Source organism: Sebastes umbrosus, chromosome 10 (genome assembly GCF_015220745.1).
Source record: "Sebastes umbrosus isolate fSebUmb1 chromosome 10, fSebUmb1.pri, whole genome shotgun sequence".
Taxonomy (NCBI): domain Eukaryota; kingdom Metazoa; phylum Chordata; class Actinopteri; order Perciformes; family Sebastidae; genus Sebastes; species Sebastes umbrosus.
In genome coordinates this window covers 12105235-12119827 of record NC_051278.1, presented here as the reverse complement: position 1 = coordinate 12119827, position 14593 = coordinate 12105235, and the positions used below count along the sequence as shown (strand labels likewise).

Below are 14593 nucleotides of genomic sequence, written 5' to 3'. Positions count from 1 at the left end.
TTTAGTTCATTGTTCCAACAATTCTGAAATACGTGAGAATAAACAAACACCTTTTTTATATTGAGGAGTTATTCTTGTATCCATAGCTACATTTTCATGTGCAGAGAAATATCTCTCTTGCCAATACTGAGCAAAGGAATAGTCTGATTAAGCCTTTTTATTGGTACATTATTTTACAACTCCCGGTTGGCATTAGTAAAGTACTTTGTCACCAAGAAAATGGTGACAGCCACAGGTTATGTGGCTTAAACCATAAATTAAATTAGGAGGGTTAAAGTGGTGTAGCCACTTATCGAGTTTTGCTTTCGAGCTCTTTGATATGCAAATGGTACAATCACTCGCCCCTAAAAAAGTCCCTCATTACGTCACCGTTACAGTGCTTATGCCTGACTGAAACACCTTGGTGGTTCAAGTAAGAAATTCATACGCATGGTTTTGCAACGTTTGCAACATAAAGTCTCCAAAAAATATGACTCTGAGTGCTTGTATTCTCTTTCGCTGCCGGAAATGTGAGTAGGACACATGCATAACCTGACTGCACATCACAAAAGGTGTAAACATTGTCTTAAGTGAGCGATTTCCAACCAGGGACGTATGTACCCCAGTGAGCACTTCGGCTGTTACATGGAGCAATGTGGAAAGATTGTGGAAAAGCTAAAGTAATTTGAAAAAATAAAAATTACAATGTGATTTAAAAAAAATCACATTGCCACATTGAGTGACATGAACACCACTCGTTGAGAGTAATGTAATGTTATAGTAGTGTAATGAGCGAGCGAGCAGAGACGTTCAAACAGTTAGATGTAATGGACAGTTGAAATAGTTAGCTAAAAGTAATGGATAAATTGTTAGATAGTTTAAAGTAATGGATACACAATTGAAATAATTAGCTTAAACTAATGGATTTACAGTTGAAATAGTTAGTTTAAAGTAATAAATAAATTGTTAAAATAATTAGCTAAAAGTAATGGATACAAAGTTGAAATAGTTAGCTAAATGTAATGGACAAACAGTTGAAATAAAATAATGGATAAATTATTAAAATAGTTAAGGTAATGGATAAAAAGTGAAATAACTAAAAGTAATGGATGAAGGGTTGAAATAATTATGGAAAGGTATTGGATAATATCATAAATCAGCATCAGCTTTTGCACTTTAATAGAACTCGAGCACCATTTTGTATTTATAAACAGGGAAGCCTTTCCTTCCCTTTGCGTGCACGGCTGGTGTCTCTCTTATCTCATCTGCTCAGCAAAAAGACAAGAGAGTTTGTCCAAAAAAATGTCATCAGTCGAACAGATGAGCAGATTGTTTGTCATGCAACAGCAAATTTAAAAAAAAAAAAAACGTTGTGTGGAGATGGACGATCAGACTCATCATTCATTCGATCATCATCCTACGCTGTTAGTTCTCAAATTTCGCTCCACCTCTTGCTCTCTATTGGTAGATATGATGTACTTTGGTGGCTCTCGGTGAAAAGGAAACATGTTTCAGTTACAGGCTGTTTTACAATTCCCTTCCCGTGCTTCCCTTTCTGTCACTTCTCCATAATTCTTGGTATTTCAGTTAGACAGGCCCTCTTTCTGAAGCTTCCCCTTTTCCATAGATTCCTATATTTCATGATTTCCACTTCTTCCTCTTCAGTTGTACAAACAGAGGTAGAGGCATGGGGAAATCAGGCTGCCACTGTGACATGCAAAACCACAGGCTCGTAGCTGTGGGACTTGCAAGATCCGTCAGTTCTCTGAAATGTTTCTAAAGATCTCTGGTGGGAAAAGAAGGAGCTGGTAGTTCACTTCTCTTTTCTGATCACTTTGGGAACGCCAGGCATCAAGTACAGATATATATAGTATCGTATAAATAATAGTTGGCATTCAACAATCGTGCAGCATTTACTTTCTGTAAGCCTGAATCAGACAGATTAAGAGCCCTCTAAATAGTGAAAAGGCCAAATGCGGGTTTGTCTCATGTGTGCCTGCTGCGTGTGTTCATCGCACTCCGTTGCTCTGATAGACGCCGCCGTCGTCCCTAGTTTCACACTGCTTCCTGTGTCTCTGTTTCCTGTTTATCTTGCTGTCATTTGTTTCACCAAAGTGTGATGGTGTGAGATGATCTATGTGTTTCTTCATCACTGACATCCTCAAACAAGAAAACACGCTATCCACCTGCAAATTATAAAATACATATAAATAAATAAGCAGTATAGTCTACAGTTTAGATGAGTGGGCTGTGGGTGGATCTTATCTGATGTTTGTTGATTTTTTTCTCACGCTGAATTCACAAAAAAAAAAATGCCTGAAGTAAGAGGGGGAAGTTTTTGATGCAGCATCCCGGTAAACATGAGAATGTTGCATTGTGCAGTAAATGAGGTCTGCCCTTGCAAAACCGTTGTTGCTCTAGTTGTATTATAGTGCGGTTGCAGTAGTGTCTATCCTGAGAGAGGAACGAGGGAATGAACAGAAACTTTATGACCGCAATAAAGCCAGATTAAAGTTCAGTTTCATTAGGGGTGTAAGAAAATATTGAATATTGCGATATTATGTTTTGTGATACTGTGATTCTCAATATCACTGTATCGATTTTTAATTAATAGTGTACATGGAAAGATTAACTCAGTCAGTACTTTATTTAATTTGCAAATGTTGGATGTTACAGGGACTGTGATAAATGCAAATGCAGATTCTAATGTTCTGATTACATAAAAAAGTACAATTTTTACTCAGATTTTATACATATGGTGATGTGGTCTTCACACTATGACCGTTTTCTTGAAATTAGATTTTAAAAATCACAATATATTAAATCGTTAACCCCTGTATCATGATACGTATTGCCAGATTCTCGCCAATACACAACATTTATAGTTTCATGGCTTTAGTTCATCGACATAGTCTTTATAAAATGAGCAAGTATTTAATTTATTTCAACAAGTAACAAAAGCAATGTAACACATAATGTGATGTGACTCATTCAGAGGGGAAAAAACAGCCAAACAATACGACAAGGAATAATATAACAATTACAATCTGTCAGGTAAATTATGAAAAAAGTATAAAATAAAAACAATTAAAATTACGAGATTAAGAATAACAAGAATAATAACAAGAATGAAGAAAAGACATACCAAACGAAATGATAATAATAATAATAATAAAAACTTTATTTATATAGCAAAAAACAAGTTACTAAGTGCTTTACAAAGACATAAAAAACAAAAGAAATTAACGGTAATAATAAATAAAAATAGAGATAATACAGTAAAAATGACAAGCAAGGTATGAAGTACTAAAACACAGTAACAACAAGTAGAATAATAGCAGAAAAATAACCGATTAAGAGTCTTTTTAAAAGGCCCTGACTCCAAAGTCTCCTCTGGCTTTAGCCTTGACCTATAGGAATAACTAAGAGACCTCTGCCGGAGGATCTCAGGCTGCATTCAGGCGCGTAAGTGGTTAGTAGGTCAGTGATATAATCAGGAGCTAACCCCAACCGTGCTTTAAAAGCAATCATTAAAATTTTAATTCTAAAACGTAAAGGTAACCAGTGTAGAGATGCTAAAACAGGTGTTATGTGAACTCTTCTGTTGGATTTTGTGAGTAGTCTTGCTGCAGCATTTTGAACTAGTTGAAGTTTGGAGAGGTTGTGTTGGGTGTGACAGGAAGACAGTGAGTTACAGTAGTTTACACGGGATGTAGTGAAAGCGTCTATGACAGTTAATAGATTCTTAGAAGATAAAAAAAGATCACATTTTTGAGATATGAAGTTGCAGCGATGCACGATTGTATGACAGACTTCACCTGTCGGTCAAAGTTACCATTTCTGCACTGGGTTTTTATGCAGCAGGACAGAGAACCTAAAATGAAATGTAAAAGAGGCTTATATAAGGCAAAAATAGAGAACAAATCAGTGAGGTAAAGTGGATATAATGACCAAACATCTCTTAGAAACATTCATTCATGCAGTGAGGACAGTCAAATCGCTTCCCTTTACTATTATGAAGCCTTTCAGAGCAGGCACAAGGCTACATCACAATGTCACAATCAGCAGCTCTATCTCTTCTCATGTCACAGTATCAATATCACACTGATAACTGCCCATCTCTAGCATATAACATCATGAAAGAACCATGCTCGTATTCTAAACCGTGGCCCCCCCTTGCCCTCTTTTCCAGCCTGTAACATTAAAGTTGAGGCTCGCAGTGATGAGGAGAATGGGCTGGCCTGTGACATGAATGGCGTGGAGGAGGAGGAGGAGGAGTGCGCGGAAGACTTGCGCGTGGTCGATGCCTCGGGGGCCAAGGTGAACGGCTCACAGCCGAGCCTCGAAGCCAAGGCCTTCTCCTCGGCCGGCGGTATCCGGCTGCCCAACGGGAAGCTCAAGTGCGATATCTGTGGGATAGTTTGCATTGGCCCCAATGTGTTGATGGTGCACAAGCGAAGCCACACTGGTAAGCCACCTGCAATACTTCTTGCCCTTCCTTTGCACCCATGTTCACTGTTAGTATGAGAGGATGGATGAGGGGTAGAAAGGGGTTCCCGCCCATGTTTAGAGCAGTTCTTTAGACCAGTGATTCTCAAAGTGGAGTTTGTGGTCCGTAAAATAATTTGCTATAAATTATAAAGTCCATATCTACAGATGGGGACCATTTGCACCGATAAAACAAAGCATATTGTGTCCATTACTCCCACCAACGTGAGCTTTGGGCCAATAAAAACTCTGATATGATTGTGACACACAGCCATCAGTTCATTATTTTAAAGTTGAAGCACTTTAGAACATTTAAATATCTGGATTTATTAGGACTATGCCAGTCAAGCTTTTAAGATCAATTACTAGGAAAATAGGCTATAAATGATGTCAAGTTTAGTCCAAATGCAATTTGAATAGAATCAAACAAATGGTATTAACATTCATTAACAATGCAAATTTCCCCGCTGCGGGACTAATAAAGGATGATCTCATCTTATCTTAACATGATTCAAATTGAAATGTGTTTCTGTTTATCACTATGAAACATGTCTGAAGTATTTAGGTTGAAAATATTATAATACAAATAGTTCCAAAGGCATCTAAGAGCACAAATGGTAGTAAGCGTTATGCTTAATCGGTGTTATGATTATGAGGGGGTCCTTGGAAAATGTTCTCCCCTGTAGTAAAGTCTGAGAACGTCTGCTTTAGACTTTAAAAATGAAACAAGTTGTCTCCCACTAACACATGCAGCATCACAGTGTCTTTGCCTACACACAAACATTAGTGATAAATAAACTTTAGAGTCTGTTCTTATGTTTGAAGTCACCCTTATACTCAGTAGTAGTTGTAATGGCATCCTATGCATGTAAACCTTCCTATCGTGCGTGAAATAGACTCTGAGCGTACCATTAGCATTCATTATTGTTCATCTAAATGACTCTGAATTACCACATGACAAGCAACAGTAACTGATCAAATTATTGTGCGATAAAGCAGCAGAACTTGGTCAGAAAAAAAAAACACGCCCACAGTTGAGAAACAGGATATCTGCGGCAATTAAATGGGATCTCTATGAAGTGACAATTATCTGGCTATTAAAAGTTTTTCAAATTTCAAAATTGATATTCTATTGTAATGAAGCCAAACCAGTGGTGGGGAACATTTTTGAAAAAGGCACTTAACTGTCAAGCTTTAGAAACTAATGAAACTCAAAATGGAAGAAAGGAACACTAGACTAATGTAAATGCAAAAGAAAGTACAATAAAAGATATAATGAAGTGCCTCCTATTTAAATAGAAAATATTCTGTGGTGAGTCTTTGCTCCTGAAATGCATTTTTAATGAATTTCCTTTTTTATATATTTTTGCTGCTTCACTGGTGACTCTTATTTTATGGGGGGCCTTTGAAAAAAAAAGGCATATTAAAACGTTCTCACAGAATGCCACAACACTCGGAGAGGCTGGATATTGGTTTATTCCAGAAGCGCTGATCAGGAAGACTGGCTCTCAACACAAAGTGTTTCCTTCGCTTTATTCAAATGAGGCTGAATTTGCATTGTGATGTGCCGCTCTTATTTTAGAGACGAAGAAGAGGAAAAAATGAGATTTTCAGATCAAATTGACCTAGGCAATGGTGCATTACGGAACTGGCAGGCTGAGTCTGAAAGGCTCTTGTTCGATCAGAGCGCCAGGAGTCGGTGGGGCAGGGGGAGCATGGAGAGATAGAGTGTCACTCTGCTGCTGCTGCTGCTGCTGCTGGCTGCTGGATCGTTCTCCGCCCCGGAGACGCTCCATCATCCGGCTTGTTCGGGCGCTCGGGACGCTTGTAGTGCAGTGACCCCACATTCCTACAGCGGCGCTTTTTCATCCATGTAGAAAAGACAAAGACTTTGTGCTTTTATTGTTGTCAGCTGAGGGATCAAACATAGTGAGGTTAGGGAGAGTGGTGCAATCAAGAAAAACATTACAAATCATGAACTCCCTTGTAGGGTACATAATAAAAAAAATGGGTGCCATTAAAACATACTTTTTTTTCTCCGTGTTTAATCTGCGTCTTTACAGTAATGTGCGTCTGTTGTGTTGTTGTCCCACAGGAGAGCGCCCGTTCCAGTGCAGCCAGTGCGGCGCCTCTTTCACCCAGAAGGGCAACCTGCTGCGTCACATCAAGCTCCATTCAGGGGAGAAACCCTTCAAGTGTCACATGTGCAGCTACGCCTGTCGCAGGAGGGACGCCCTCACCGGACATTTACGTACCCACTCGGGTGAGTGTGCAAAGGTCACCCACACTGAAAACATGGTAACTCTAGGACTGCTAGGTGGAAGCCTTTACAAAAGGCAGGACATGTGCTGTGGCGTATACAGTGAGAGCTCAGTGCTTTATAAGGGGAAGTTGACAGGGTGTAGATATGGTGTCACTTTTTTTTTTTGCAAATGCTTTGCAGAAGTATGTGTTGATGACATGTTTGGGTGTAAACAGAACACTTACAAAGCCTGCTCTGAATAGTTCAACAGAACAGAGAAGGGATAACATGCAAAATGATTTTTGCACAGCAGTTTCAACTTAAATCAGTTTACTAGAGATGCAACGATTAATCGATTATTATACCGTTAAATTAATCAGCAACTATTTTGATAATCAATTAATCGGTTTGATTATTTAAAAAAAAAAAAAAAAAGGAAAAATTCTCTGATTCCAGCTTCTTAAATATGAATATTTTCTGGTTTCTTTACTCCTCTATGACAGTAAACTGAATATCTATGAGTTGTGGACAAAACAAGACATCTGAGGACGTCATCTTCGGCTTTGGGAAACACTGATTGACATTTTTCACCATTTTCTGACATTTTAAAGACCAAACAACTAATCAAGAAAATACTCGACAGAATAATCAACAATGGAAATAACCGATGCAGCCCTACAATTTAAACGTTCAACTGCCTTAACTAACAACAATAAGTGACAAAACATAAAGCAAGCATTATGATCCCCGTGATGAGTTATCCTTAGGAAAAACTAGTCATCAATTCCCATGAAAGGCTCAAAACCAGTCAGTCTGTCTCTCAGTACTTTCCAACTTCCCTACTGTGTTTGTGACACTCGGCTCCAAGCCTCTTCATTCCTACTGACGACAGGCTTTAAAACAGGTCACAAATATCTACTTTCATTTTAAAAAAAAGGGCTGAGCAATTTCCTTAAACAGTAGGGCGCTGTAGGTTTGGGCAAACATTTCTCAAGCTGGAGTTAATAGTGCATTTGTTTGGGACTACTATTCAGCCGTGGATTAATACACATTTGGTGCACTAGTAAGTCTACAGCAGCAGGACTCTGGGATTGATTATACACCAAAAATAAACTACAGTGCCCAAGTTCATGGTAATAATGAAAATGTCACCCTGTGAAAGTTTTTGGTTTATGCCAAAGTGGATTTTAGAAATACTGAGGTCATGTGCCCCCCCCATTGCTCCCTCCTTCCCCTCCAAAATCTCTGACCGGACGCTATTAGATTTATTTTTTACTATTTGTATTTTCAATATTCAACTTATTCAGCTGTTCGTTTACAATTTCAATAGATTATTTTCCAAATCTGTGAGTGTATTATTATCTACTTTCAAACCCTTCTCTACAGAACCAGGAATAAAATTCTAGTGGGGAAATGGTCAATCCTTAAGGCTGCATTCACACCAGATCAGGCGCTCAGGCGTGTGAGAGCGTCACTTTAATGACCCATTAACTGTGACGATTAATGTCTTTTGTTCCCTTGTGGCTGGGTGGTATAGCTCCGGATCGCCGGTTACGTGATTTGTCACTGCCGCGTGATGTCGGGTTGCGTTTCTCCAAAAGCTGATTCTGTCCAGAAGACTTGCGTTTTCGTCGCACCACCTGATCTGATGTGAATGCAGCCTTATTTGTTTATTTTGTTGGCGTAAAAGTAGTTAAATTTAAATTAAGTCTACACAGGAATCATCTTATAAATTCAATTCAATTTATTTTTTTATAGCATGAAATCATAAAAGAAGTTATCTCAAGACGCTTTTCATATAGAGCAGGTCTAGACTGAACTAATTAACCGTATAATTTAGAGACCAAACAAGAGATCCCCCATGAGCATACACTTGGTGCAGCAGTGGTAAGGAAAAACTCCCCTAAAATACCCACTATGAGTAAGATTTATTTATAAGATGTAAACTCCCCCCAAGTTGCTTCCCGAAGTCCACCTAAAAAATACAGAGGACATGACCTCAGTGACCTCAGCCGTGCTCATCACAGAGTTTTTGCTCTGGATTTCCCAAAGATCACCTGTCAATCAAACAGTATGGGCAGTACTGTCAGGGATTTTCCTTGAGTCTTTGTAGGTGGTGCTCTTTTCTTTGTCTGATCACTGTTCATGCTAAATACCCAGTTTGTCTTCTTATATTTATTCCAATCAAACTGGAAATGTAAAATCCATCACTTCCTGTATTTTTCCAGGAAAGAGCTACCAAAAAGGGCATTAAGAACAGCAGATTAATTTAAAGAGGACCTATTGTTCTTATTTTCAGGTGCATACTTGTATTTTGGGTTTCTACTAGAACATGTTTACGTACTTTAATGTTCAAAAACGCTTTATTTTTCTCATACCGGCTGTGTTGCGGCACTTCTTTTCATCCTCTGTCTGAAACGCTCTGTTTGAGCTCCCGCCCACCTCCGGAAAGGCCCAGTCTGCTCTGATTGGTCAGCTGGCCCACTCTGTTGTGATCGGTCAACCAAACCAAACTCTTCAGACTCCGCTCCAGCTCCACTCTAACTAGCTTTCTTGGAGGGCGTGCCAAACTAGCCGCTAGGCAGGTATTATGCAAATGTGTTACTTGGTGACATCACCACGTTACGGAAGAAAAGGCGCAACTTCAAGCAAGGCATTTCAGGCAGTTTGGGAGCAGTGTTTCTGTGGGGGAGAGTAATGGTGCGTATCCACAGTGGCGTTTTTTATCGCGAGGGATCGTCTCACTTCCCAGCATGGACGCCATCTCATAGAATACTGCACTGCTCTGTTTACTGATCTAATGTTGTTGTTTTTCTGCAGTTGGAAAACCCCACAAGTGTGCTTACTGTGGACGGAGCTACAAGCAGCGCAGTTCTCTGGAGGAACACAAGGAGCGCTGTCACAACTACCTCCAGTGCATGGGGCTGCAGAACAGCATCTACACAGGTTGGTGCCCCACAAGACGCACACACTTCACTTTCACCCAAATCTGATGACCTACTTTAGCCCGAGTGCAGGAGTCGCTATGCATGGAACAGCAGTGTGACATGAAGCCGAGGTCAGATCAGATCACTGTCATTTCCATTTGAACATGCAGACGTTCTTTAGCTATTTAAAATGACTTCAGAGATAATAAAAGTCAGTTCAATCATGTCATAGTTCAGTATTTGTCCATATATGAACACACTATAGATATTTAATGTGCAGGGTGCTGTAAACCTCTGCATCGAAGCCTAGAAACATATCTATACCTCATCTGTGAGCATGAACAAATAATCTATTTATAGACCAAGTGCTTCGCATGTGTCAGAATAGTCCGCTCTGTGCTCTGTGAGAAAAATATACCATGTATGTGTTATCAGGCGCCAGTTCATCACTTTTAAACAGGACAAGCTTAAATTACTTTGACTCTGAAATCTACTTTTCTGTCTTGCTTTCCAGTAGTAAAGGAAGAAAGCAACCAGAATGAGCAGAGGGAAGACTTAAGCCAGACGGGATCTGACAGAGCCTTGGTGCTAGACAGACTAGCTAATAATGTAGCCAAGCGTAAGAGCACTATGCCACAGAAGTTTGTTGGTAAGGGCTGAAATCTGCTTCCTCTGTGTTAATACAATATCACTAGTTTTGCTGAACCATTTGTGTAACTGCTGCACCTATGAAAGCTGCAATGTGTTTATGTCAACACATTCTCACTCCCAACTTGTCAAATACCGCCGGTTGGTCAGTGGCCCTTTGGGATCGACGCACGGGGTACCCCTCTTGCGTTACTTTTAGATGGACCAGTGACTGGGTGTCCAGTGGAGAAACATGCTTGCTTTATGTAAATGTGTGTATATATATTTATTATTGGAAATCGATTAACAACACAAAACAATGACAAGCATTGTCCAGAAACCCTCACAGGTACTGCATTTAGCATAAAACAATATGCTCAAATCATAACATGGCGAACTCAAGCCGAACAGGCAACAACAGCTGTCAGTGTGTCAGTGTGCTGACTTGACTATGACTTGCCCCAAACTGCATGTGATTATCATAAAGTGGGCATGTCTGTTAAGGGGAGACTCGTGGGTACCCATAGAACCCATTTTCATTCACATATCTTGAGGTCAAAGGTCAAGGGACCCCTTTGAAAATGTCCATGACAGTTTTTCTTCTCCAAAATTTAGCATAAGTTTGGAGCGTTATTAAACTCCTTCCCGTTGGTACCAATGGATTCTTTAGGTTTTGTAGTTTCATATGATACCGATATCTTCACTGATTTTCAAACTGAGCCACCCCCAAGTTAGTTGAAAGCCTGGTTTGTCACATACTGTTGCTAAAGGGCGCCTCCGTGTGTCGGTCTCCGATGCCGAGGAGCACTGATCAAACGGCGGCTTTTGACGAGTTAGGAATGAGAACGGGTTGTTTGTGTTAATTACTTTGGTTCTGCAGAATGCATGCAGTGTAACAGAAAAAAAGTATATTTTTTGCAGTTCAGCCTGATCAGGAATTGTGCCTTTAATTTGTTTAATCACTGTTAGAAAAGCCTATGTTGAATGAGTGTTTAATCCTGTCTATTAATTTTACATTAAGATTATGATAATCTTTATAATAATAGAGGGAGAAAAACAGAATATAAAGAGGCTCAGGGAAATGCTAGTATGAGACTAGAAATACAATAACAGTGAGTCATATTTAAGAGGAGAGGAGGAGAGAGAGGAGCAGGCTCTGTATTAATATGGTGAAATCACAGGATGTTGGTGAAAGTTTAAGTGTGTCAGTGAAGTAAAAAGTTTCTGTCTCTCTCGGAACCCTCAGGTGACAAACGTCTGTCAGACCTCTCCTACGACGGAGGAGCAGGTGAGCTGATTCAGCCCCACGTCATCGACCAGGCCATCAACAGCGCCATCAGCTACCTGGGCGCCGAGTCGCTCCGGCCTCTGGTCCAGACCTCTCCGGCCTCCTCTTCCGATGTTGGCCTCAGCTCCCTGTTCCCCCTCCACAAGCAGGCGACAGAGGGCCACGCGGGGATGAGCCTGTCAGCCAAAGACAGCGCTGCCGAGAACCTGCTGCTCCTCTCCAACTCTAAGTCGGCCTCCAGCGAGAAGGACGGCTCGCCCAGTCACAGCGGCCAGGACTCCACAGACACCGAGAGCAACAACGAGGACCGTCCGGGCGGGGCGACTTCCGGCCTCATCTACCTGACCAACCACATCACATCCGGGGTGAGGAACGGCATGCTGCCTCTGGTGAAGGAGGAGCAGCAGAGGCAGTACGAGGCCATTCGGGCCAGCATCGAGATGGCCTCCGAGGGCTTCAAGGTGGTGACGGCTGACGGGGAGCAGGTGAGGGCGTACCGGTGCGAACACTGCCGCGTTCTCTTCCTGGACCACGTCATGTACACCATTCACATGGGCTGCCATGGCTTCAGAGACCCCTTCGAGTGCAACCTCTGCGGTCACCGGAGCCAAGACCGATACGAGTTCTCCTCGCACATAACGCGAGGGGAGCATCGCTACTGAGCGCCAGAGAACACACAGGTGTACATACGACAAACACACATGCAGACATGAAATAAATGCGTAGAAATACAAGATGTAAAATACACTGTTGATGTCTGAAAGTTGTGTTTTTATACAAAGTATGCATGTTTGTTGAACTCAGATAAATGTACTATACAAAACACACATTTATTTTCCTTTCGAACACCACGCTCAACAGGAAGAGTAGTTCATCTGTCTTTTTTAAATAATGTTCAGTGAAGACAACACAGCAGAGTTACTGTGCCACATCCTACGTAGGTTTTTAAATTATACATCTACAGTTGCCACGTGTATAAAATGTATAAATGTGTCTTTTTTTTAGTAAACCAGGCAGCAACTTTTTTTCTAGATTTAAAATAGAAAAAGATGTCCATCCTTTCATTTAGCTATTTACTGAAGTGTCTGAAATATTGTTTTCAGTGCAGGAAAACTCATTTAAAAAATGAAATACAATCAATAAAAACAATCAAATGTACATAACCCCACATTTTACTTGATTTTATTGTATTTGTATCAACCTACATATTATTTATATCACATCTACACGCCTGTCTGTTTTTGTATTTATTACAGTGATCGATGTTTGTCTGTAGAGTAGTTAAGAAAAGCTGCATCTCTTTCTGTCCGACTGTACTAAACGTGTTTGAGGTGAAAACATGACCGCTGCTGGAATTTGTTTTTAATTTTATCTGAAAGAAAAATGTTATCCTGGCCTTTTGTTTCGTATCTGATGGATGAAGAATTGTTTCACTCACAAAATGAGCCGTTTGAGGTTTGAAGGAGCTTTATGCTTGCAAAAATATCAATAAAGGATATTTTATATATGCACAAAGAGTGGGGAAGTGTTTTGTTTTTCAGTGGAGAAAGCAGAATTTATACTGGAGGAAGTTGTTTAATGACTACAGGATCATCTTTATATATTCATATGGATGTTTTTTCTTTACTGCACCTGTCAAAGAATATGTAAATGTCCACATTAAAATGAAAATGATTCCTGGAGTTAATGAAAAGTTTTACCTTCTTAAGAAATATGGAGATTTTTTATTTCACACTCTTCTGAAATAATTAAGTTTAGATGTCATTCAAGATGCTGCTCTCTCTTAGCTGTCAAGGAAGAGCCCAGAGAGAGTGAATGACTGGCATTTGAGTACACAAACACTGAAATAAAATACAGCGAGAGGCGAATAAATAAACAACTCCACACACACGTGTGGTTTCAAACTATCGTCTAGATTTTGCAAAAAGCTCATTTATATCAAATATAAATCTTCGGTGTTTTTGTAGTTATAAACTTCCATAATTTCCAACTAAAAACATTCCTTCATATTATCTTTTAATTTATGACGCATGCCAAACACATGGCTGAAACATCACAGTGGCATTTGTCTGCTCAGAGACCCTCGTGTTAAAACTGTGTCATCAAGGGAATACATGGTAGCAGCATAAGCAGCGCACACACACACACTAAAGGGTGTGTGTGAGTGTGGAGACACACACCAGCATGTGGACATGTGCCGTGTCCAGGACCTGAAGAGTGTGGTCCTCTTGAGAGAGCTGGGACGGAGAGGATCAGGCACTGGAGCAGAAGGCAGGGGCCGGGGCTCTGAGGGCCATTCTCAGTCGGGGCCGGCAATGAGGAGCTCGGCGGCGTTGTGCGTCGACAGCCTCGTCCAGATGGCTGCTGTGTGATTTAGCAGAAACGGGAAGCAGCTGTGGCCAGCGCTGAGCCCCCCACGCTTGACTGGGACCCAACAGGGGAGGGAGGGCATTTGCATGAGAGGGATAATCTGGCCAACCAACTCTGGCCCTGCCAGGATCCCAAATCTCACTTCCTCTTTCAGCCAGCTGACTGAAATACTCCTTTAAGACTGAGACGTAACCGGTTGTGCTGTTAACGCGATCCAACAAGAAGGTTTTTCACACTTCACATGACTGTGTCCCATTAATGGACGGCCATAATAGAACAGTCACTGCAGACTTTGTGAAATTGGGCGCTGTTTCAACTAGTGTTTCTCAACATGTGGGGCATCAAGTACTGTATAGGACAGGGGTGCACAAACTTCTTCCCCTGGAGGGCCAAAACTGAAACTTAAACCTGCAGTAGGCAGAATATTTTTGGCATCATTGGACAAAAACTCTCTCCTCAAATGTTCATAAACATCTTGTAGTGTACTGTTTAACTGTAAAATGAGAAAGTTTGCTCCGGCTGGTGGGCGGTGCTTGGTATTTCCTCAACTGATCTCAACGTGGCTGCCGGGTGACAAACTTTCTCATTTTACAGCTAAACAAAAAGGCTCCAGCTCGGCTCTGATTGGTTGTTTTCCTCCGGTCTATGAAATCTTGCAGATGCCATTAGGAG

General features: G+C 40.7%; 1 protein-coding gene across 7 annotated transcripts in view; it reads left to right on the top strand.

The window, feature by feature from the left end:
• Nucleotides 1-13068, top strand: part of ikzf1 (IKAROS family zinc finger 1 (Ikaros)) — a 21771-nt gene extending 8703 nt beyond the window's left edge. For 2 of the 7 annotated variants that reach the window (XM_037783106.1, XM_037783112.1), the window contains exons 4-8: nt 4172-4447; nt 6563-6730; nt 9530-9655; nt 10151-10285; nt 11510-13068. In XM_037783106.1, coding sequence (XP_037639034.1) covers nt 4172-4447; nt 6563-6730; nt 9530-9655; nt 10151-10285; nt 11510-12213 — 1409 coding nt within the window. In that variant the 3' untranslated portion in view covers nt 12214-13068. The remainder of the gene's footprint in view (nt 1-4171; nt 4448-6562; nt 6731-9529; nt 9656-10150; nt 10286-11509) is intronic. The other 5 variants (XM_037783109.1, XM_037783113.1, XM_037783107.1 and 2 more) reach the window with 4 other exon arrangements.
• The last annotated feature ends 1525 nt before the right edge of the window (nt 13069-14593 follow it).